We start from the raw sequence: 25517 nt of genomic DNA on the forward strand, positions 1-25517 counted from the left end.
ATATTCATAACAACCAGCTGACTATATGTGAACACTTCTGTACCATAATAATACACACAGACAGACAGATGGACAGACAGACACAGTTACATACATTATTGTGTTGCTTTTACATGAAGTGAACTTCTTTCTTCTCCGTAGAGGAAGAAGTGTTTCTCTGTTGTCAACCTGATACTAGTATTGACTGGCTTGCCATCGAGAAACCTGAACGTGTGTTGTAGTAAAATAGAGTGTTAACTGTATGTGAAACACTTGAATACATGTTAAATACATCAAATATGTACAAATGAATGACGTAGTCTTATGACAATAACACAGTTTCAACAGTAACTGTTCCATTAGAATAACTCTGAAACACAGCTATAACAACAACACACACACACACACACACACACACTCACACGCACGCATGCACACACACACACAGATCCCAAATCGTGTACACATTTTTTGTTGACTGCAATAAAGCGAGTACAGAGAGGAACCTTAGTTAAAAGAAAATTTTACAGATCAAAAATTCTTTTTTAAAATGTTGTTACAATACTGGATTTTGTTAGGCCTTCAAAAATTCCATCACTTCATTACAACATACAAGGTGCGTTGTTCCTCTGGTATACACTGGACACTTTTATACACTAAGATGTGAGCAGTGATTGTGGGTTTGAGTTAGTGTGTGTTATGATGATGAGGTGGAGTTGTTAACAACATGTCATTTGTACCCAAACAGGTAGAACAGGAGTGTCAGTTCTCCATTTAATATAACTGTGTAGATTACTTCCCCAGTTAACACCAGGTCCCCATTAATAAAACTGGTCATTTTCTAACTCTTAAAACCAACACATATAATATACCTTAGTAACAATTCACTGAAAAATGCACACACTGATAAGTCGACTTTTACACAAAACCTCAAACAGATTACTATCACTCTGGAATTATTAGGCTACACAATTTGTGCTATTATATTTGTGATGTAATACAGAATAAAATGTTACCTAAGGGTTTACCCTGTGACCAAGTCAAAGGTTGCCATGACAACAATGTTTATAGAATTCAAACATACATGCTACAAACTATTCATAACTCTTTCCCAGTTCACTACATTGAACTGATAATCAATGTTACAACATCTAAAACTGATGTTAGTTGAACATTGATAAATTGACTACTGTGTCATATTCATTCACTATCGGTCTAGTCCTTCATAACAAGTCAGTGAATGTTGTTATAATTATTTATCCTTTTCTGAGTACACAAATGATATGTTTTCTATTGTTGGATGGTTTTAGGGTTTGTACATTTGTTCCAGCTCTACCATATGTACATGGTCAACACATGACTACTACAGTACTACCTTCACACAGGCGTATAATATTTGTATAACACACTACACACAGACAGATGGACAGACACACTTACCTGTGACGGCAACTATCTCAGAAGAGGTGACAACATGGATGACAGGTTGATACTCTCTCCTAACCACTCTCTTCTATATCATCTATGTCATTATCTGCCTGAGGGGACTGCTCTGATCCTCATAATCCTAACCCTTAGGGTATATAACACTGGTCCATTATTGTATGTCTCTAAGGCCCCAACTTGTTCATCACTCTTAGGACTTGTTGGATGAGACTGGAACACCATCTGACCATGAGGGTGTTCTGTGTCTGTCATCTTGTTGAGATCATGTGATCTGACTATCTTGTACTAACGGTGGTGGTCAGAATCACTTGAATCAACCTGTAACAGAACAAGTTTAATGAGACATGTATGACAAGTTAGTCAGTATGGTGTATGTATAACTACTCTATGTATGATGATCATGGAATTATTGTGTCGTAACACAAGTTTATGAAATGAGCTACACAAGGACACAGTTACTAAACTACACTACTAGTGTACATGGTTGAGAGGTAGAGGATGACAGATATACTACACAGTTAACAAAACTATATCATTGACTATGACACAATTGTGTAGCCAGTCAAACACACAAGATAAACAAGTGGTTAGTGACATGTATTATCCTGGAGGTAATATTTGTAGACCAACATGTTACCATCAATATATTAGTTACAGGACAAACAGGTTTCCAGTTTGAGATAGTCAAACCCTCCTCCAGGGCAATTTATCACAACAGCAGCTGAACAACAAATGTTGATTCTTGCAATAATCCCTCTACCTGCTGGTCTGAGCAGTCTGTCTACACATGAACAAAGCAAAAGCAAGACCACTGGTAGTTGTGGGAAATATAGTTATTGTTTCCAGTCAAGGGATGTCCATGTACCACTCATACACTCAGCTGGGGCAAGACTAGTAACACACAGGAGAACTGTACAAGTCTTACAGATAGACGGCACACAACCTGAAGTTCCAGAATGACCCCTAAAACACTACTCAACACAATGACAGGTTCCACAGTTGACATCAGGCCACCAGGTCCTCTCTGTATAGCTGGGTAGACTGTAACAATGTGAACAAAGTTTCTTGTTCAAGATAACAACAGCAACTGGGCAAAACTGAGCATTGAATTTGGAACCGTTCAATTACTAGGTAGTTGATATAGCCACTTGGCTATGATACCTCACACAATACATGCATGAACAAACAAATGAACGAAAGCGCACACACACCACACACACACGCACGCACGCACACAATTAGGAATTTTAAATTATAGTAGGGATAGTGTATAGTACTGCAATAAAAAGCACTGAAACAAGCTGGATCGGAGTAGTATGTAATGTACAAATAAAACAATAAGAAGTGAATATCCCTACTGTGCTACATATTAAAAAAATCCTAATCTTTTCTTATACTTGTTTGTGGACTTTTTTTTGCAAGCTCATGACTACTAAGTACCCTGGAAACCAGTCACAATATTATTATAGAGTTAATCACACACTATATATTATGCAACCAATCAACTAGCATAACACACCACTGTATAAATTGCTAAACTGTAGTACCTTGGATTCATGTAACTAAACAAGGTGTTGGTCTAGCACTTGAGGTCTTCTATACCTGCCTAGCATCTGTAGGTCTTCAATCTACAAGACAACATAACATACATACCACATACACTGGTAATACAACACACACATGTATACAATGGTCCCTCCATTACCCAAACTCATTGGACCCTAGGTGTTGGAAAAGTTCACACAAAAGAAGCCCATACATTTATATACAGAAAATTAAAATACACTTTAGGCAAAATACTCTAATAGAACAGTCACTTACACAGTTTGGATAATCGATGGCCAGATAACGGAGAGACCGCTGTATACAAACAGAGTGGTCCCTCCATAATCTGGTCATTGATTAGCCAAACAATCTGCTATAGAAATTATTGTTCTATTAGAGTGTTTTTGTAAGGTGTGAATTACATTAGAGTAAATGAACAATGCAATTATCTGAAAGTACTCAGAGTCCAACTATTTTGGATAATGGAGGGATCACTGTATATGATGTCAACAGGGAAAACAATTTAATCCTACAAATTGGTGTATTCATTAGATAGAAATCTTGCCAACAATCATCATTATTCCATTGCTACGTGACTATTTATAACCTCTAAAGCACCTCAGGCACTATATAACAAATGGACAGTAACTTCTTTAGTTAACTTGAAATAAACTGGCCAAAGCTACAGTTATCAGCTGCAGTGCTAGTTAGCCACTGAACAAGAAACGTTTAACACTACACATAATCCACAAACATGTCATTTGTATACAAAGTGGCCAACTGCACATGAAGTTTGTAGTACTACGCAACACAATAAAAATGCACACACTACACACACACAAACACACACACACTACACACCAGGCTTTGGGTCAAATACATGAGTATTTGTAGTTTGAACACACACACACACACACACACACACACACACACACACACACACACACACACACACACACACACACACACACACACACACACACACACTACACACCAGGCTTGGGGTCAAATACATGAGTATTTGTATTTTGAAACAACATGTATTTGTATTTGTACTTATATACTTCGTGTAAAAACTTAAAATACTTTCTGCAAATACCTCAAATACTTTTGCTTGGAAGAGAATCTGTATGACCTAATCTGTAAAATTCATTTGGTTGGAAGATGATCTCTTTGACTAGTATTGACACCTTAATCTGTAAAAATATATCAAATACTAATTATTTTCTTTCAATTTCTTTGAATGGGAAGAGTTATGAAGAACTTACATTTCGTTGAAGTTGAATAGTATATAAGTACTAGCAAGTGTTCATAATATAGAGAGCGAGGGAGATACAGCGTTGGACATTCTTTCTCCCTCTCTACTGTATATTATGAACTCTTGGTATGAGCATTTAAACCTTGTAACATATAGTTCAAAAATGTCATCTAAGAAGAGCAAGAAGTCTATATACTCCAATTGTTTTCTGGCAATATAAAGCTACAGTTGTGTTTACCATACATTTGAAATTTTATTAGAACAATATTAAAATAGAGGTGTACTATTGGGTGGTTGTGTAACGTGTAGTTCAGATCAAAGGATCAAAGTACAGAAGTATTTTAAAGGTATTTAAATGCTTTTAAAAGTATTTTTATTTGTATTTCAAATACACCCTGGGTATAAGTATTTGTATTTCATACTTTCAGAGTAGGGCTGGGATGAAGCTTCAAATGCTTCGTGGGTTCGAAGGTCAAGTAAACTTCGAATTATAAAAGTATCCTTCGAAGCTTCGTAATGCACTCATAATCTATGAAAGAATTACAAATAAACGTGGTTAATCTTCACTGCAACTGCTTATTCCTCTTGTGTGATCAATGTTCTTCTCTTCGCTATTGATCTTCATGTGCCACACCCACTTTTAAACCAGCTTGCTACCATAGTTGCAGCCTTAAAACACCTTACAAGGTGATAGATAATACATGCAAAGTGTACTTTTAGCCATTACTTGGTATTTACCTGTGCATGATTGCAGTATAGCGGACACGTCCATTTGCAATCGATCGATTGCGTCATTCAGTACTGTTGCTACGCACATTCCAAATGCTCACAAACTTATTAAATAGGTTTAGAAAGATAAAACCTAAGAAGGATGTGCATAAATACAAGAAAACCTGTAACTTGAAAGTTAACACCGAAGCTTTGAATGTTCGAACATTTTAATAGCGAATATTCGAAAGTAAATTTCAATATTTGTCCCAGCCCTCTATTTCAGAGTATTTGTATTTAAATACTATTCAAAGTATTTGACCCCAAGCCTGACACACACGCACCACACACACAACACAGAGAGTACATTGTATTATTATGAACATACAGACCTTAATTCCATACTCTCCCTTGACCGATAGTACTGTAGCTCAATTGATCCTCCTCCAGTATGAAGTACTCCTTTTCCAAATATATCTTTCATTGCACATGATATTCATGCTAAAAGGTTAAAACATCAAGTTGACATTATTGTGGTAAAGTTGTCAAAACTTTGGTGGTAAATTCCCCAACTATATCATGTGATGTAACCAATAGACAAATTGACCTTTAACATGTTACTGAAGTGTCAACCATGACATTATTTTGTTGCTAGCTACCATCATTCCAATAGGACAAGAAAGCCATAGACTGGACAGAACAACTGAGAACTCATGACATTAAACTGGTGCTCAGCAATAAAGACATGTAATAGCTAGAGAAGAAAGGGTAATAAGATTTCCTTTAATGTATATTGTGAAATGTTACACCACATTTGATAGGACATTGAAACATCTTACTGACATAATATTTATACACAAATACACACATACCATATTTGACAAGTTAATAGCTGCCCCAGATAGTAGCTGCTCCACAGCCTAGAATTATTGTAATAAGAACCGCCCTCGGATAAGAGCTGCAGCTTGTATCTGAACATACTGTTGCAATTGTTGATAAGACATGTTTGAAGCAGGAACCTGGCAAAGGAGTTGTTTTAAGCCAGTAAATATAATTTTTGTTAGAATGAATGACAGTATTGACAGATGATTAAGCAAGGTCAGTCACTCCTGAATCCAAATAAATGTGTCGTGGGCTGCTGCCACACAAGCCCATAGTAGCTACCTTCGCATAATAGCCACAGGTTTTTGCTCATTGAAAGTTATAGTAGCCACAGCCATTAACCGGTCAAATACGGTATTCTACATAGTTACACAAGCATTTCAGGGCCAGTGCGTAAGTATTGGCAACATAACTTTATGAAATGATAGAGTACACAAGGACACAGAGATGAGAGGCAGAGCATGACAAGTGATCTCAGATATACAACAACGTTAACAAAACTATATCATTGGCTATACATTGAAATGATCATGTAGATAATGTAAGTAAGAGATATTATCTTGAGTACTGACACAATGGGTTGTCAAGTCACAACCTTTCATATCAACTATTCTAGTTAACAAACACGATACAATAAGTACAGTAACACAAGTAGCTATTAAGTGTCATTCTGACATTTTATTACATAGAAATCTATCACTAAAACAAGGGCCACTTGTTGATTTCGTCACATTTCACTAGAGAATATTACAACTGAGCAAGTTGTATTCTGTTACTACACCCAAAGGTGTCTACCAGTTTAGTACTTCACAATTAACTGCTACATAAGCTCAACATACATGATCGGGTCTGAAAACCTGACACAATCACACAAGCCTAAAGTTATAGTATAACACATTGAATACAAAGGATGAAATGCTTGCGTATAATTAAACAAAATCTGTAAACTTTTGGATGCCTTTCTCTTAGTGAAGAAATGGACAAACAATAAACCTGGATATCATCTTATTTGCCTACTTGAGAGAAGTTCGAAATCTTTGTTTCATTGCAGTAAACCCAAGGAAATGTAAGTTATGGGCATTTGTTTGCGGCACGTCAAAATGGTAGACGGAATCGATCTTTCTTCTCAAATTCATCCTTTGTACAGTATGTAGTGAAGAAAGGTGGCACACAGAAAAACTTACCCACTAATCGATTTCCCTATTCATGTAAAAAATGATGGTCAAAACTTTAACTCCATATATGTCATTCCATTTGTAAGTTACAACTACTTTAGTGCTTGTATTTTATTATCCCTATACTTGTTGTATAAATCAATTTTACTGATGTTGTTACTTTGTAGGGCTGTAACTATGAAAGTTATTGGCATATGAGGCTGAAACTTTGTCAGAGGGTACACTTGACTAAGTAGATTATAAATATGTAATATATAGGAATTGTATGATAGGTTTAAATGTAGTACTAGCCACTTGTCTCACTGTATAGTAGTACTGGCAAACATGAGTAGCTTTTGCTTGTGGTCTTACAGTTTAGCCTACAATGAGTTGTATATCAATGATTATGTCACTAATATGAGTCACTTGGTAATGACGAGAATGAGTATTAGTGATATTTGTGTAAATCAGATCAGTTATCAGTATCTGTTGCTTAATTCAGATATTGGAATTATAGGCTAATTTTGTTATCTGTGCAACATACGTTAGTTGCTGAACATGAAACTTTCACCACTACACATCACACTATGTACCTGCACAAACCTGTTACACCACAATACTAATGTACACAACAACACCCATCATAACTATTACATTACCATATATGGCAAACCGCTAACTACACATCTTTGTAAACTACTGGACTATTGTGATCTACTGGACTTGGACTGGATAAATAACTACAGTATTGAGATATAGTCCAGGGGTACTTTGTAAATATCAGAACAGGGTATAAAGTCTCTTGTTTAATCAGCCAACTAATCCACAAATGTGTCATTTGTGCATTAAGTGAAGTTTGTAGTACTACACACAACACAACAAAAACAAACACACTACACACACTATACTACATACACATGAAGTTTGTAGTACTACACACAACACAACACAAACAAACACACTACACACACTATACTACATACACATGAAGTTTGTAGTACTACACACAACACAACAAAAACAAACACACTACACACACTATACTACATACACATGAAGTTTGTAGTACTACACACAACACAACACAAACAAACACACTACACACACTATACTACATACACATGAAGTTTGTAGTACTACACACAACACAACACAAACAAACACACTACACACACTATACTACATACACATGAAGTTTGTAGTACTACACACAACACAACACAAACAAACACACTACACACACTATACTACATACACATGAAGTTTGTAGTACTACACACAACACAACACAAACAAACACACTACACACACTATACTACATACACATGAAGTTTGTAGTACTACACACAACACAACAAAAACAAACACACTACACACACTATACTACATACACATGAAGTTTGTAGTACTACACACAACACAACAAAAACAAACACACTACACACACTATACTACATACACATGAAGTTTGTAGTACTACACACAACACAACACAAACAAACACACTACACACACTATACTACATACACATGAAGTTTGTAGTACTACACACAACACAACACAAACAAACACACTACACACACTATACTACATGCACATGAAGTTTGTAGTACTACACACAACACAACACAAACAAACACACTACACACACTATACTACATACACATGAAGTTTGTAGTACTACACACAACACAACACAAACAAACACACTACACACACTATACTACATACACATGAAGTTTGTAGTACTACACACAACACAACAAAAACAAACACACTACACACACTATACTACATACACATGCATATACCCACCGACTCACCCACATACATATGCACTCACGAACACCACACACACACAGAGCTAAGCGATAGTATCGATAGTACAATGGATCACAATAGTTACTCATGAAGACAAAAGTGATAGCATTGCATCACTATCTTAATAGTAGCTAGGATTCATGCTAAAAACGTTATCTATCACTAACACTTTAAACCTGTATATCTTTATCAGTGCTTTCTTCACTAACCAGTGTTACACTACACAAAACCATTTACGTGCACTTGGAAGCATATTAATATCAGTTGAAAAATGTTCACACTAACAAATGGAACATACTAAAGGACTTGCTACAACTGCTGCCTTTGAAAAACGGATCAGACTTTGTGGGAACAGTTTTTGTGTTGCCTCATTGTCTGAGTTGTGTAATACAGACAACACCACCAACAGCAAACAGGCATAGAAATGTTTGCAAGAGGATATACAGAATCAAGTGTCTAAAGAAATATCCACTTGGTAATACAGTAATTCAGAAACTGCCGGGATACAGTATTCACTATTGTGATATTAGATGAGAAACTACTGTATCGTGATTACTACAGATTTTTGCAAGCAGAAAGTGTCAAACAGTGCCACTGTGCTTGTTAGTGGAGCTGACAGTACATCAGAAATGGTCCAGTATCTTGTCATAGCCTAGCAATTGTGGCATGTAGTGTGATAATGACCCACCTGCCCGCACACCAGCCTCGCGCCTGCTTGTACTCGCACTTTTTAAATCTTCTGATGAGAAACTGAAAATCATCAAATAGTTACCTTATGAACGAGATTACTCAGTCTTGCGTGGCCAGACCACCTTTTACTCTTTATCATTGGTTGGGAAAAACAAGGACAAAGAGAGGTCTGGCCAAGCGCATGAAGTGAGACTAGAGACTACTACGGGTGGAGTAACAAAACATAACAGACCAACTGGAGGATTATACATCCCGTACAAACACATCATAAACACTTACTACACATGCTCACTGATAATTTCGTTTGGTATCGCTCCTGATCACCTTGCTCCTGGATCCGATCGCGAGATGTATCAATACTTTCCGGATATTACCTACACCAGTCTCGTGATTTGCATTAGCCTTTGGTAGCCTCGTTTTCTTCAGATCCTTGTCGATAGCTGATAATCACTCTATAACAGGTGTTTGTGTGTGTTGTGTAGTATATTACAGTATGTTGAAGTGTTGATTCTTGGTCGTGTCTCAGTGTGTCTTCGGGTAAGGGTAGAGGGTGGGGCGACTTAGCAATGTCCGGTCTTGTTTAAAGGACCACTGTTCCGTCCAGACGATCTATGCGGAGAGGCTATTATTAAAGCTGGTAAAAGATCAGTGCAATAATAAAGTATGCTAGAATCACATTGATCAGTATCTCATTACTTTATGACAAATGTTCTGATGTAGTGATTATGTCAGCATAATTTTGGGAAGCTGTCAGTGCTGTAAGTGTGGTTTTGAAAACTAAGAAAATGTGCACAGTTCGTTAAATATGAGATGTTCTAATAGAGCAGTAAGAAATTCTAACAAGAAAAACTAATTTAGGGATCATAGGAGTGTACCTGAAGATAGCATAAGTGACGGATTATCAAATGTGACCGGATTTCACATAACAAGGCTTCCACACACACAAAATCAAACTTACGTTTTTACCAGAAATGGATTGCTGGCCTAATACACTATCACATTCCACACTGTACTTCCTTCAGGACTGGCAAGTCTGGTTTCTGTGGCAGCTTTCTTCCGACCCTGTCAAAGCCACGAGTGGGAGATTGGCGCCATTGAATGGCCATGGCTTTGTGATGATGGTGTGTAGTGAGCTGGGACTTCACAGAGAGCTCACCAATAGTGTTCTCAGTCAATTTGGAGTGATTTGAGGGCCATGGAGAGCCCAAACTTGGCCTCTGGATTCCAATCGTCTTCTTACTCCATTTTATACCCGTATATTAAGACCACCATCCACCCCCACCCTCCCACCCTATTACTATCACCTGTGATATTATTACCCACTCGAGAAAAGCTGCCCAAAACAGGGCTAATTTTGGATATCAGAAATGTATACACCCACTCAGTGATAGCTAGTAAATAGATGCATACTTGGTGCAAATTTTGTTTGCACAGCTGTAGGCACTGGGAAATTATTACACAATGATTACTTAAAATCGCCATATCTCCTTACGAAGTTTTGTGCGTCGAAGCCGGGTTTTGTCAAATTCAGTCACAAATGAAGTTTACACTTTACTTTTCATAAATATCTCCAGGAAAGCAGTATTAACCTCAAATTTTCACCAGGAGGCAGTACCTTTCTCATAGAATATCTCACATAAGTTTGAGCAATAGTATCCGATTAGTGTCCATGTCAACGTTGAAACCGGGTCACTACTGCTGACCCGGATGACCCACTGACCCGGATAGCAATCCGGGTCAGACCCGGATGTGACCCGGATGTGACCCGGATTAATTAAAGTCGAGACGTGTTTCGGCTAGTCTCGGGTGAGCGAACGAGTCTACATTTTGAGCGTTCGATTCGTGTTGAGTAAATATTGCAACTTCAGCCTAGCTGTAGGTTGAAGACCAAAAAAAAAAAAAAAAAAAAAAAAAAAAAGGGTCTTCACCTACTGACAATAGCTACCCCTCACCATAGATATCCTCAGTTTCGTGCTACATACTGCACTTACTAACAAATAGGCGTGGCTGAGCATATGTTGGTAATGCGATAAGTGGGCGTGGCTCACGAAAGAGCTATGCGATAGCGTTTATAATTTCCACGTCGTCAAATGAACAATTTCGTTTCTCACGTGATCCAATCCGGGTCAGACCCGGATAAATTGTAAACCGGGTCAGACCCGGACGACCCGGAGAAAATGTGACCCGGATGACCTGACCCGGTTTCAACGCTGGTCCATGTTACAAGTGGATTTCTGTATTCTGTATAATACAAAATATTGAACACCGCTACCTATTATCGAACGATTATTAATTTCCGTTGATCAGTTATTGAACATTTTGCACCTTTTCTACTCTGGTAACCTCAGTGCAACATACATACTCTTAATTATTATATCAACATGTTAACTGAAGTACCATGATACTGTAACTGAAGTATAGTTTTGATACAAGCATGCACATGTGAGTTACAACAGCGAATTGTTTAGTGTTAAATGCATACAGTAAAAAGTCGGCACACTATGAACAATAACACAGTCTTATCATCCTTGTTTACAACAACCCCTTCTGTGGATACATCTTTCACTCAGGAAAATGATAAATAGTTGGCCAATTCTGCAGCCAAAGTCACACTCGAGTTATAGTTCTTTCATGACGATTCCTGTGTTCTTTTCTTCATTTCTTTGTCGGTAAGCTCATAGACTACACTATTGGGATTCTCCATATAAACACGTTACGGAATATGCGGAATAATATTGTAAACTTCTGAATACATTACGTGATTTTAATGTTTGGCAATAGGTACTGTTCGATGGTAGGTCACTATACTAGCGGACATTTAATCCCCAATTTAGTCGGGTGTAGGCGACTCCATGTACTTGTTTCATTGCTCAACTTAAAATTCCTAAAGTTTCCTAATAAATTATATACTTGTTTATTGTTTGTTTACTTTTTCTACAATAATTATACCAGCACATAGCACATAACACATTAAAACACAGACTTGGTTTATATGAATGGGCACACCAACTTCAATTACTAAAAAGTGGCAAGTGGCCAGTACAATTCATTTTTAGCTACAGGTACACCCCTGTATGTTCAGCCCTTTAAACAACGTTACAAATGAAGAACCATATGAGAGGTGCCTCTACAATCAATCCAGTCACTACAGAAAATACAGATGATTCCTGTTACAAACTTAGGGAAGTTATCACTTGCTGAATCAACACCTTGAGCTGTCAACAATGAAACATGGGACACAAAGAAGGAGAGAAAGTTAGTCCATGATGGATATATTGTATGTACTGTGGTATCACAGTTGGGCTGAAGTGATGTCTAACAGTGACTGACTGATACTACCTGACTGACATACTTACTGATACCTTCAGACAAGCATAACTATAAAACCTATATATGACTATGGGCCAGCGTTGAAACCGGGTCAGGTCATCCGGGTCAACTGGGTCACATTTTCTCCGGGTCATCCGGGTCCGACCCGGTTTACAAATTATCCGGGTCTGACCTGGATTGGATCACGTGAGAAACGAAATTGATCGTTTGGCGACGTGGAACCTATAAACGCCAGTCGCGTAGCTCTTTCATGAGCCACGCCCACTTATCGCATTACAAACATACGCTCAGCCACGCCCATTTATTAGTAAGTGCAGTCTGTAGCATGAAACTGTGTCCGTTTCAGTCTGCAAGCTTACGTGGAGCCCACTAATCGATTAATGTATGAGTTGTATATAGTCTAGGTCTAGTCTTGCAGCAGGATATTAAGTACTTTTGTGAGCCACACCCATTTTAATTTATTGGGAAATTGCAATACTAAGTATGTATGAAGCCACACCCAATTGCTGTCTGTAAACTCACAGTAGCTACGTGGAACCAAACCCAATGACTGATTTTAAATTATAAACTTACCGGCTTAGTTATCACATAACTACTCGTTTACTCAACACGAATCGAACGCTCAAAACGTAGTCTCGCTCGCTCGAGAATACCCGAAACATAGCTCTTATCGCGCGCCTCGGCTTAATTTAATCCGGGTCACATCCGGGTCAAATCTGGGTCTGACCCGGATTGCTATCCGGGTCAGTGGGTCATCCGGGTCAGCAGTAGTGACCCGGTTTCAACGCTGCTATGGGCTTGATATTGTAAGTCATGCAGTAGAAATTTCTCTAAATAAAAGAAACTCATATAGCTACAGTGTACCTAATGGAGGCATTTCAAGTAGTATTAAAGACACTTTTGTGTTTGATTATACTTAACTAATACTGCCAAGGTGTCATGAAGGTATTGTGAGGCTGGTTTATGGGCTGTTTTTTGAGACTCCGTGATCCTTGATATACAGTACTGGTAAACAGTTACACTAGTTAAAATACTCTACTAGGATGATCCTTGATATACAGTACTACTGAATTGTATGATGAACAGTCACACTAGTTAAACTGCTCTACTAGGGCAGTCTGGTAGAATGATGGAACACGATTACTAAATTATTTCACCAATCACTGCTTTAACTTTATCAACCACATGATGACATAAATCAAAACATAGAAAAATTTAAATGTGCTTGTGTTCCGTTACTGACTCCATTGGAAAGATACTGTATCTATGAATATAGATTACAGGTAGCTTATAGATTTCCTTATTCATGTGATCATGTGATCCACAATAGATAACTATGTAAATATTACAACATGTTGTGTTGTGTTATGTTGTTACAGAGGATAGTGATATGGCTGAAAGGAATAGGGAATTTACTTGGGTGAGTATACACTTATTATACCTGTATTGTGTATTGTGTTGTATAAATGTCAAACCTACAATGTGTGGTTGATGTATTAGTGTGTGAAATAATGTTTGGACAATAGACAATTACTGGTCAATTACACTAGTTGTCAGGCCACATTTTGTCAGCAAATAATGTCTTTATAAGTTGAGTGTGTGTGAGATATTGGCCAAGGAGGGACACCAAACATAAAGGTATTGGCATGTAATTTTTGTTGTTTCCTTGTGGTGACCACAAAGCCATTCCTTGGGTAAACTGTGAGGTTAACAGTTTACTATGTTGTACCAGCCTACTTGTCTCAGTTATGTACCTGTATTGTAGTAGTAAAATGTATGTACTTATAACCTGTTAGCCATTATTACCTTTTACTTGTGGTATTCACCTGTACATCTAAGACATCACTGTATCTCTTACAATTTTGACCTTAGTGATAAACCTCAATAATAAGGCCACTTTGTTTTATAGCTACACTAGCATTGGTATCTGCCTTACATGCAGGACCATCTCCACATGTGTTAATGCTGGACACATAGACCAAGCATTAAACACCAGCACTGCTCATGTAGGTATGTACCATATATGGTGATGTTGCTTTTAAAGAACTTATGCCATCCCTCAAGGTAGGTAAAATCAGTGTACCCAGGGACCAAGGACCCGGGAACCTGTGGGAATCCAACTCTTCTTGGAATTTTATACACTTCACAACATTCTGTACTTGTACTAGGACAAGTAGTCTTGCATGGACAATCCACTTTTTCTCCATCATGGTGTCTCCCTTCATGTTTATACCAATTAGAAATTACAAGCTCCTCTGGAAAAGTGTCTGAAGCTGACTGCACTTTATATAGGCCACTTGCCTGCATGAGCATACTTACTAGTCTATTATGCCACCTAGCTACTAGACTAGTTTAGAAGCATTGTGCAAAATGTATGAAGTCTGGTTTTCGAGCTGCTGGAACTTGCTTGGCTTAGCTAGTAATCGCTATTTACATAGAATATTTGTTTGCACAATATTTCTAAACTTTAGTAGCTAGGTGACATAATAGACTAGCATGCTCATTGGGCTGCAGGTGAATGGTTTGTGAATGCAGTCAGCTTCAGACACTCTTTCATAGGGGTAGGTAAAAACAGGGGACCCAGGGACCAAGGACCAGGGGACCCAGGGACCCAACTCTTCTTGGAATTTTATACCCTTCACAAAATTCTATATTTGTACTAGGTACCTTTGCAAGTAGACTTGCATGACTAATCCACTTTTTCCCCCATCATGGTGTCTCAAACGATGTCTCACGTGATGTTTAAACCAAGTAGAAATTATAAACATCTCTGAAAAAAAGTTGACATTTATAGGCCACTCACCTGCTGCACAATGAGCACACTAGTCTATTATGTCGACTCGCTACTAAAATTTAGAAACATTGTGCAAATGCACCACGATGTATGAAGTGTGGTTGAATGTCGAGCTGTTGGACTGAAACTTGCTTAGCTAGTAATTGCTATTTCCCGTGAATTCTATACTTGTATTGTATTAGTCTTACTGTTTTTACCTACCCCATCCTGCATACTGAAATAATATTTCTAAACTTTAGTAATGAGTCGAAATAATAGATTAGTATGCTCATTATGCAGCAGGCGAGTGGCTTACAGTTTCAGACACTTTTCAGAGGCGCTTATAACTTCTAATTGGTTTAAACATAGTGTGAGACGCCGTGACAAGGGAAAAAGCAGATTAGTCATGCAAGTCTATACTTGCAAAGGTACCTAGTATAAGTATAGAATATTGTGAAGAGTATAAATTCCAAGCAGAGTCAGGTCCTTGGGTCCCCTGGTCCTCGGTCCCTGGGTCCACTGTTTTTACCTACCCATTTCATAGGCGCTTATAATTTTTGGTGCAAACATCGTGCGAGACACTCTGATGGGGGGAAAGTGGATTGACAATGCAAGACCACTTGCAGAGGTACCTATAGGATCCGGGGACCAAGGACCAGGGGACCTGCAGGAATCCAACTTTTCTTGGAATTTTACGATACACTTCACAATATTCTATACTTGTATTGTATTAGTCCTACTGTTTTTACCTACCCCATCCTGCATACTGAAATTAATGATGTAAAACAACAAAGTTATTTGTCTGTGGTTTTGACAGGAATGTAGCTCATTTATTGAGTGAGTCTTGCCTACCAGTGCCTTCAACGTGTTGTAAAGAACAAATAAAAGCATTGGTACCTGCTGTACATGTAGGGACAACAAATGTGACATTATTAGTATTCTATATTGCTGTGTAGCATACATGTTGATAGTGCTTTGAACATAATCCTTATGTCATCCATATAGTGACATAATGAACATGCAGGGTTAGTTGAACTACATGCAAGCTAAGGCCATTACAGGTGGTGTACACATAGCACAGTTTCTGTCTCTGCATGACATTTACCTTACTGTCAACAAAAAGAAGAAATGAACTTGTGCGTAATTTAAAGGACATGACTAAAATGCGGAGCAGACTGGGAAAACATACTCATAAATGAACTGGGAAAACTTACTGCAGACGTCTGTTTACCACTCCTGAACAATATCAGATGCTGCAGTGACTGTAAATAAACCGCTGAACATTGTCTTGAAACTTGTATAAGCCGATATTAAGTAGAGCTGTACCAATAATCGGATCAGCTAAAATATCGGCCACCAATATGGCATTTTTTACCAATATCGGCATTGGTATAGAACAGTATCAGGACCGATATCGCTACTGATATTTATACAGCAATAGTTGGATTATAATATTGATTTTCTATGTTGTTCATGTGGTTGTTCAGTGGCAGTGGCTTATTTTCACCCTACAGCAAGCGCTATGTTACGACAAGCCATACAAATACATGCAATTCTAGTGTTTGTTGCTGGAAAGCTTATCAGTCTTAAACAAAGCAGTTATATATAGTACCTTTGTAATAAAAAGAAGAGTCACAGGATAACCAAGGAAACCTACTGTACCAGCCTTCACACAAACCAATAAAATGCAGAAATATCTGTTTAAGGCTTCATGGGAGTATGCATAAAAATGTTTGTGGGTGACTAATTGTCTGGATTGCACAATATAAACCCAAGCCACCATCACCACAGGCATAGAGTGAGCAATGAATATATCACATGTTGTTGAATAGTAGGTAAATGTACATTTTTGCATAGATTAACTATGACTTTTATTTATAATACAAATATCGGATTGACTATCGGTTATCGGCTTCTTTTGGTGGTATACATATCGGATATTGGTACATGCCAAAAACCCATATCGGTACAGCTCTAATATTAAGCACCGCACTTAAAACTGCTACTGAACTTCATTCCTTCTGTGCTGAATTAAAAGTGCATTCTTCATGGTGTGACTTTATAATGCTGTAAACAAGCCAAAGGTGACTTGTTGAAGAGATGCTGTTATTAATAATAGATTTGTGTTCAGGTTAATTGCTACATAGCTTTGTGGCTGCTTCTTCAAAGTCACACCACAGTTTTGCATCACCAGCTGGTAAGACTGACTACAACAATAAAATGTGCTATAACTATAATTCAACCATGTCTACAGCACTGATAGTGACAATTTCACCCATGACTGCTATTACCTGAATTTATTAAACCTAGTTTTAAGCGCTGGGCTTGTTGTTGGCTCGGCCGCACTTTAAAACCATGGCTAAAAGCTTTTGTAAGAGCTTTGTTGTGTGTAATATTGTTTATGGGATGCTATGCTATGAGCTATACTGGTATTTAGGCTTGTTTGAACCAGTCCATTTACAAGTCCGTTCCACATTTTAACCATGTCCATTTGCAATTGTAGTTACTGCATGGCAAGCGAAGGATCAGAACTTGTTCTATGCTATGCACTTTCAGTATTAACGTTGTAGTGACACCTCTTGCCATACAAAACCCCATGCTGGTTTTAAACATCATCATTAATTTTATTGTAATATATGACATTTAATGATCCTTTAAGCAGATCTAGAGTGAAAAGATGTAAGCAGGATTAGTGAAATGATTGAGCAATTACACACATAGTTCGTCATTGTAAACTATGGTATCTGCATAGTGCCAGTAATATCAATTTTCAGATGCACAGTAATACCTGCTCAATCATGCAAGTTGCTTCTCTGAACAAAGTGTTGTACAGATTAAGTGTGAAAGAAGCTATTACCTACACACTGGACAAACACACAGATGGACAAATATTCTGGCAATTTGCCTACCCTACCACAAAAGTGCAATAAGAGTCCATCCCTATGATGTAAAGCAGTCTATGTGCCAGTGCTGAAAAACTGTAAACGTAAGGGTTTGTGGATAATAAATTGTATGTAACAGATACTGTAGAACAAATAGGTGCATCGAAATTTTTTATAAAGTCATGACCTAGGCAGGGATCAAACCTAGGTTGGCTATAATCAAGGGAGGTGTGTATATCACCTCAGTTGTTTGCCTGTGGTTTTGACAAGAATATTACTGTAGCTCAACTTTTCAGTGATCCTATCCTACACCAGTGCCTTCATCGCCCTATAAAGAACAAAGAAGAGCACGTATTGATTTACGGTACTGCTCTCGCGTAATATCTTACTCACTCGCATGCATGCAATTACAAGCGATTAAAAAACTCACTAAAAAGTTGGCGTGGCACCTTTTTTGATTGCGAGTCTTCATCCCTCGAATCAACAAATGAATACCCGCAATCGAAACAGGTGCCACACCCACTTTGTAGCAACTACTTTAATTGTGCGTAATTGCACTTGAATCTTGGGTGGTACCATACACTTGGGCAGTACCATACTACAACATCACTTAAGGTGCCAGATGATATGCATTTACACTAAAATTCCTTGTCAATATGTGCTTTGCATGTCATATATGAGCTAAACGTTGAGTTTTATATAGGTGTGCACAAAAATGTACTGTTTAGAAGAAAAAAGTGCTAACACATGGATTTGAACCCATCACCTCCAACACGTTCTACTACTTGAACAGTTTGTGTTGTGGTTTTCAAAGGAATGTTGCTCAAATTTCTCTAGACCTTGGCCTTATACATGCTGTAAAAAATGAACGGAATCACACATGAACTCGTAATTATAATCTTCGAGTAGCCAGATGATGAGTACTTCATTATCAGCTTTGATTATGTTGATTCTCTCTGAGTTTGGTGAGTAAGTGGCATGACGGATGGACAGAAGGTTTATCAGCTTTATATATACTTAGATTAATGAGGTTGTTAGTAATAGGGTCACCTTGCTAACAGGGCCACTTATTATGGTCCTATAGGTGGCTCTGTTAATGAGGTTTCACTGTTTTCTACTAGTTTCACTTTTGACCTTGTATACAAACATCCCACACTGGCATTGTGTCCTCCTTACTTTTATCAATTTCATTATTTTGCTGTGCATAACTTAGAATACACAATTGGTGGTATTAATCAAGTATTGTTAGTCTTTTCAAATCAGTTTACCTCATCTAATATCTCCAAACTAAATGACAACTCTCAGTGTTGCAAAATACAAGTTTAGTCACTGAACTTGAACACGTTTCACTAGCATTGTGCCAGCATTTTGTCAGAATTTCACCCACATTTCACTCATGTGGGTGAACGTTACCTTGGAGCTGAACCGTACCTTGTTGTATGTACATGTTGAGCTGAGTTATGAGAAAACGATAGAAAAGATAACTGGATTTGTCTATTAGATAAATGACATTTCAGCCACCTAGATGGTTGTAGTGATGACAGTAAGGTGTCAAGAGCAGACAGGTGCAGATTGACTCCATTACAAGTTTGAGAAATAGTCAAAACAGACTGGGTGTTTATGACTTCCTCATTAGAAATGTATGATGAAAACTTTGATTGGCCATCAATAATGTGTCAGAGATCAGTACTACAAATGAGCCAAATTTCAAGAACTTGTGTAATTCCATACTTGAGCGTTATTTGAGAGTTCAGCTCAATGCATATAAAAGAGTACTATACTAAGCAGGCTCAGGAACACTGTGATAAAAATGCAGTGTATTTGATGTAGTTGTACTACTTGAAGAGGTGTACGGCTAGTTTAGACAACCATTACAAAAGTTACAATGCTTATAACATTGATAGATTAGCATGTGTGAATAAGTGGGCGATGCCTATCAAAATGGGTGTAGTTGGAGATGGTCGGATATCCAAATTTCTTGTAATAACCATTACTGTGTCAAATTTGGTCAAAATGTACACTTGTTATGCTGTGCCACTGCACTATTTCTAGTAGTGGTACGTATTACTAATGTCACAGTATTAGGCCATGTCAACTTAATTATTTCACAGGCCTGACCAGCCCATTGTTCAAAGATTTAAAAAAAACTCATCCAGGGAAAAGGAAGCTAAAATGCCACTAAAAACTGAAACTCTGAATACAACCCTTGTATTATTCCAATACAATTAACTACTATGTATTTACCTGCCATTCACCTTCTCAAAACCTAACTCAGAAACACAGTATGGCTGCAAATGAGTTGCTGCTTTGTTGAGACCAAACTTCCAGGTTTACTGAAATTGTTTTCATAAATGTGTGTGTACCTATCTGTTTATCTAACTATCTACCTATGTTTGTCCGTATGCACCCACATTAGCAAAATCATTAAATGATAAAAACAGATTTTACATAAGAAGTAAAAGCGAAATGAAGTCTGTATTAAACTTCTGCACAGGTAAACTTTGCTCTGAGGTGGTTTGCAGTCTGAAATGTGGGTGTGGCAACTCTCCTCAGACTTTGCGAATTACATTCCCTTTGGGGTTTACAGGCGGTTAACAACTAAAAACAATGGTGCAGGCCTTGTAGACTACTAGGAATAGCCTATCCCTTCTAGTCGAAAGGGGACGTATCCTTTGCGTACATGAACGAAAATGAAGAGCATGCAGCTTTCAGGCTTTATCAAGAGAATTTGTGGCAGAAAACATGATAGTCAAACTGTAAAACAGTTTAGAAGATACTTCTGTGCATAATATGTTGTTTGTTTAACAAGCGCTTCCATAGCAGTGCATAGCAACGTAATTGAAAGAATTATGAAATATGAGAGTTACGCACTGATAATAATTTATTATTGCACAACCAAGAACCCTATTGGTTAAAATTATAAGATAGTAATACATAGTTGGTTAATTCCAGATGAGTTAGAGCTACTGTAGCTACATGGTGCCTGGTTTTTAGAAGTAGCACAACATCAACTTGTTTTTGTACTCATATTGTTCTGATTTCTGATAATATTACATACTGACCTATCAACCCTATACTCTTGATATTTTAGTCTGTGAAACAAATAATCAAGTTGAAGTGTTCTTAATGTTACAATCATTTACCACAATAAAACAAATACCTGTGGTAGCTCAACAAGTCTCATGTGTCAATACCACAAATAAACTTCTTTACATAAATTGACCAGTTGTCAACATCACCAACTGACTTCAAACATTTGGTAATTCTCTACTGAAATAATGTGGAATGAAACATGTCCAAAGGAGTCCTAGAAGGTATGGTGGTATTGTAAAAAGCAAAAACAGTATGACTTAAATATCACAGTTTACTAATATGATACTGGTATATTGGCCAGTCCTATTTGTCATCATTCATTACACACTACTAACACTAATGTAACTTAGTTAGTTTACTTTATTATTGTAATCTAATAGTGCTCCTAGTTATAGCTAAAGTTCAGTCACTTTAACACTACACTATACAAACAGACACAAAAGGTATAACTTGTCTAAAATTAATTAAAATAAGCATCTATCCATTTTAATAGTGATATTGTCTTCACTTGAGAAGCTATTTTGGAATCATACTGTAAACAGTGGTGAAGAACAACTTGTATACTAACAATATGCTAAGGTTCTTACATTCTCAGTGATATACCTTGTGTACATAGTTGAATTTGGCTTAAAGTTTTTACCATAAATTGGCATAGCTTGGTTTTAAATGAAAAATGACAAAGATCTTGTTTATGTACATACCCCATTGTAAACAATCGCATGTCATTCATATACTGTACTCTTGGTTATACAGTGTAGCTACAGGAATGATACACAGATATTCAAAACTCTCCATGACAACAAGTTAATAAGATAGTATATGGTGATAGCTAACTTATCACACAGTAGCAGAGCCATCCTGTATAGCTGTACGGTAGTTATCATCCAGCAAGGAACTTTGACAATCCCGCACACTGGGATTTAAGAGGGTATCACTAAAAGGAGGAATGGGAAATGAGGAAATGGGAAACTGAGTATTTCTCTATAGTTTGTTTTCAATGTATTGGTGATATTGCTAGCAAGTGAGGGCCGTCAAAAGTCATCAGTGAGGGTGCAAGCTGGACATAAAGCCAAGTGCATAGTTGAAACTTGGTATTTGAATTCATTATTCAATGTTCCACTGTCAGTGCAACTTTGCTAGGAGTAGCTAGAGTGACAATGAACAAGACTGAATGAAAACAGCTTTCAAGTGTTCTCAGCATTGCGCAAACTCTACCTCATTCTTCCGACATGTGATCTCAGTCAATACATATTTGTTAACCTCCTGCTGTGATTATACTATAGTGTGATTACTCTACTCAGTGTCACAAGTTCTCTTGTCACTGCTACTAACACTGGTATATTGTACGTATGCTGTTGTAGCTATCAGATGATTACTCATGCATGACATTTGTATTTACCATGTGCTTAATGTAGTCTCAGATGTAGTGGTCGGTGAAGTAGTAGTAGTAGAACAATGAGTTGCCAAGGGAATCTCTTACACTGTATCATAATCACAAAATATTAATTTTATATCATGTACTATAGCTACTACAAACATTGCAAGGTGCAATACTATAAGTCACCTAGTTCACTATACAGTCATGATAGTACTGGTGAGCATATACTGGTAGTGGATTGGTGTTTTGTCATTACCATATCCTTAAATAAAACTGGATCAGCTTTCTTGGAATACATTATATGATATTTTCTTTTTGAAGGAACTGAGTACCAGTAGCTGGCTAGTGACACTCTACCCAAGCTACTATCTTGTACAAATCACCTCTACATATATGCTGATTACACATGTGTCATATACATGTACATATAATCATATTACATTACCATGTGCATGTGTCATTAGTGGCTACTTACATTCATAGTTCTTGATAAATTATAATTTGATTAGTGCCAACCTTCAAGGAAAGATACAGTAGTTACACTAATTCCATGACAGTGTTGATGAAGACTTGATGTAGTGACAGGAGAATTTGAGCTCAGTAGGAGGTACACAAATATGATTGAGATCACTTGCCAGAAGAATGAGGCCAAGTTTGCACAATACTGAAGAGCTGCATTCAATCAGTCTTGCTCATTGTCACTCTAACTACTCCTACTCCTGTAGCAAAGTCACACTGACTGTGGGATGCTAATAATTGATTGAATACCAAGTTTTGACCATGCACTTGGTTTTGTGTCCAGATTGCACCTTCACTGATGGCTTCTGACACCATCACTTGCTAGCAACACTGCCTGGAACACAACAAATTAAAGTGTACTATAGAGAAGCGCTCTGTTTCCCATCTTCCATTTCCCATTTCGGTTTCCTAATTTTCCATTCCTCCTTTTAGTGACACTTGATTTAAGATGGTTTAGTTGATGTTAGACTTGCTTCCTAGAGTAACACATAATGTATTGTAGAACATCATTCCTTTTTTTCAATAGCATGCTTATTTTTCAAATATTGTTTTTTTATTTAAAAAAATATTTTGTGCAAGCAATGTGGGTTATGTTGAGATGATTGCATATACACTGAGCACTGTACGTTTTGACACTACGTTTGTTGAAACATTAGAATGAAGTCATTTCCCTTCAATTCAAGATAGGATTATAGCATGATTGGTTATTATTGTAGTTAAGTGAATGTTGAGTGCTAACATTTACATGTTGAGTAAATTGGATGTGTGTGGAAGACCCCGTTTTGCCTATTCGGCAACATATGTGTAAAGATGGTATTCATCATTAGAGTGATAGTCCACTAGTAATGACCATGTTGTGTTGTGGTATTAGTAATTGTTGTTATGGTAACTAGTAGGTGTAGTGTGGATGTTGCAATATCATGTCATATTGTAGGATGAGAAGAGCAGACTTCGCAAAGCTATAGAAAATGATGATTTGGACACAATAAAGAGAATGACGCAGTCCATAGATGTTAATGCTAGGATACGTGTTTATGTAAGTATTACTTCACGTTGTCATCACAAAATACATAATATAAGATTAATAGTATTATAATTTGATAAAATTACAACATTATAGACAATAACTAGAACTAGAAGTAGATAATGACTCAAGGTATAGTAAGAAACACTCTGCTACACTTCAGAATATTTTCCATAACAATTTTGAAATTTTCTGGTGATCATCTGAGCATCATTTCACACACTGATAATGGTATACCATATTTGGTAGTGTTGCCAAAGCTAGTAGGTATGATTTTTATTTATTGTTGGATTAAGGTTGAAGTTAAGGTTGACTCTGTCTCACTTTCAGTTTGCATTTTTACATAATGTATTTAACATCTGGGTCATTCCATGTCAAATCACCAAGGAATTGTAGGGTCACCTCTCGGATTTTGATGAAACTTAGTGTGTTTGTAGTATCTCCCGTACCAATTTTTAGCCCCATACACCACATGGTTCTGATTTATGACAACAAATATTTTGAGTATTTCATGAAAAATTGGTCCGTCTTGAGTTACAAAATGAACTGTAGCTCATCAGTGTGTTAATATTAAAAATAGAGTTTTCAGTGATTAAAGACTGTCATTGATAGTAATCTATAAAATTAGTTATGGGATATTAACTAATTAAGATTTTAAAAGGCTCCATTAAAACTTTAATCCTTAATATTTCAAAATGTGTTTCTTCAAAATCTTTGAATTTTTTAGTGAATTACAATTAGATCATGGTATATGGTTGATAAATTTTTTTTGTGATGGGGCCTAGGGATGAGTCTATTTTGTTTTTTTCCCACCTATTTTTCTTTCCAGCAATTATTATTTTCTTACCTATTTTGCTCAATATTTGCTCAAATTGTCTCTATTTTGCTCAGCATCAATAAAAGTTATTTCACTCATACGTAGTAGAGCTGAGCGATACTGCCATTTTAGTATCACGATCGATACTGAAGCCACCATTCACGATACTGAATAGTTCACGACACTTGTGAATAAGTCAATCATAGCTGCTGCTACAT

The 25517-nt window shown here is 37.1% G+C and overlaps 1 protein-coding gene across 2 annotated transcripts in view; it reads left to right on the plus strand.

Annotated features, from left to right (window-relative positions):
• The first annotated feature begins 9846 nt into the window (after window positions 1–9846).
• LOC136246407 (uncharacterized) overlaps window positions 9847–25517 on the plus strand; it is a 110210-nt gene continuing 94539 nt past the window's right edge. For both annotated transcript variants that reach the window (XR_010696402.1, XM_066037797.1), the window contains exons 1-3: window positions 9847–9944; window positions 14193–14233; window positions 24393–24494. Coding sequence is in view for 1 of the 2 variants with exons in the window: in XM_066037797.1 (XP_065893869.1) it covers window positions 14204–14233; window positions 24393–24494 (132 nt within the window). In the remaining variant the exon portion in view is untranslated. The remainder of the gene's footprint in view (window positions 9945–14192; window positions 14234–24392; window positions 24495–25517) is intronic.

The sequence above is a fragment of the Dysidea avara genome, chromosome 2 (assembly GCF_963678975.1).
Source record: "Dysidea avara chromosome 2, odDysAvar1.4, whole genome shotgun sequence".
NCBI lineage: Eukaryota > Metazoa > Porifera > Demospongiae > Dictyoceratida > Dysideidae > Dysidea > Dysidea avara.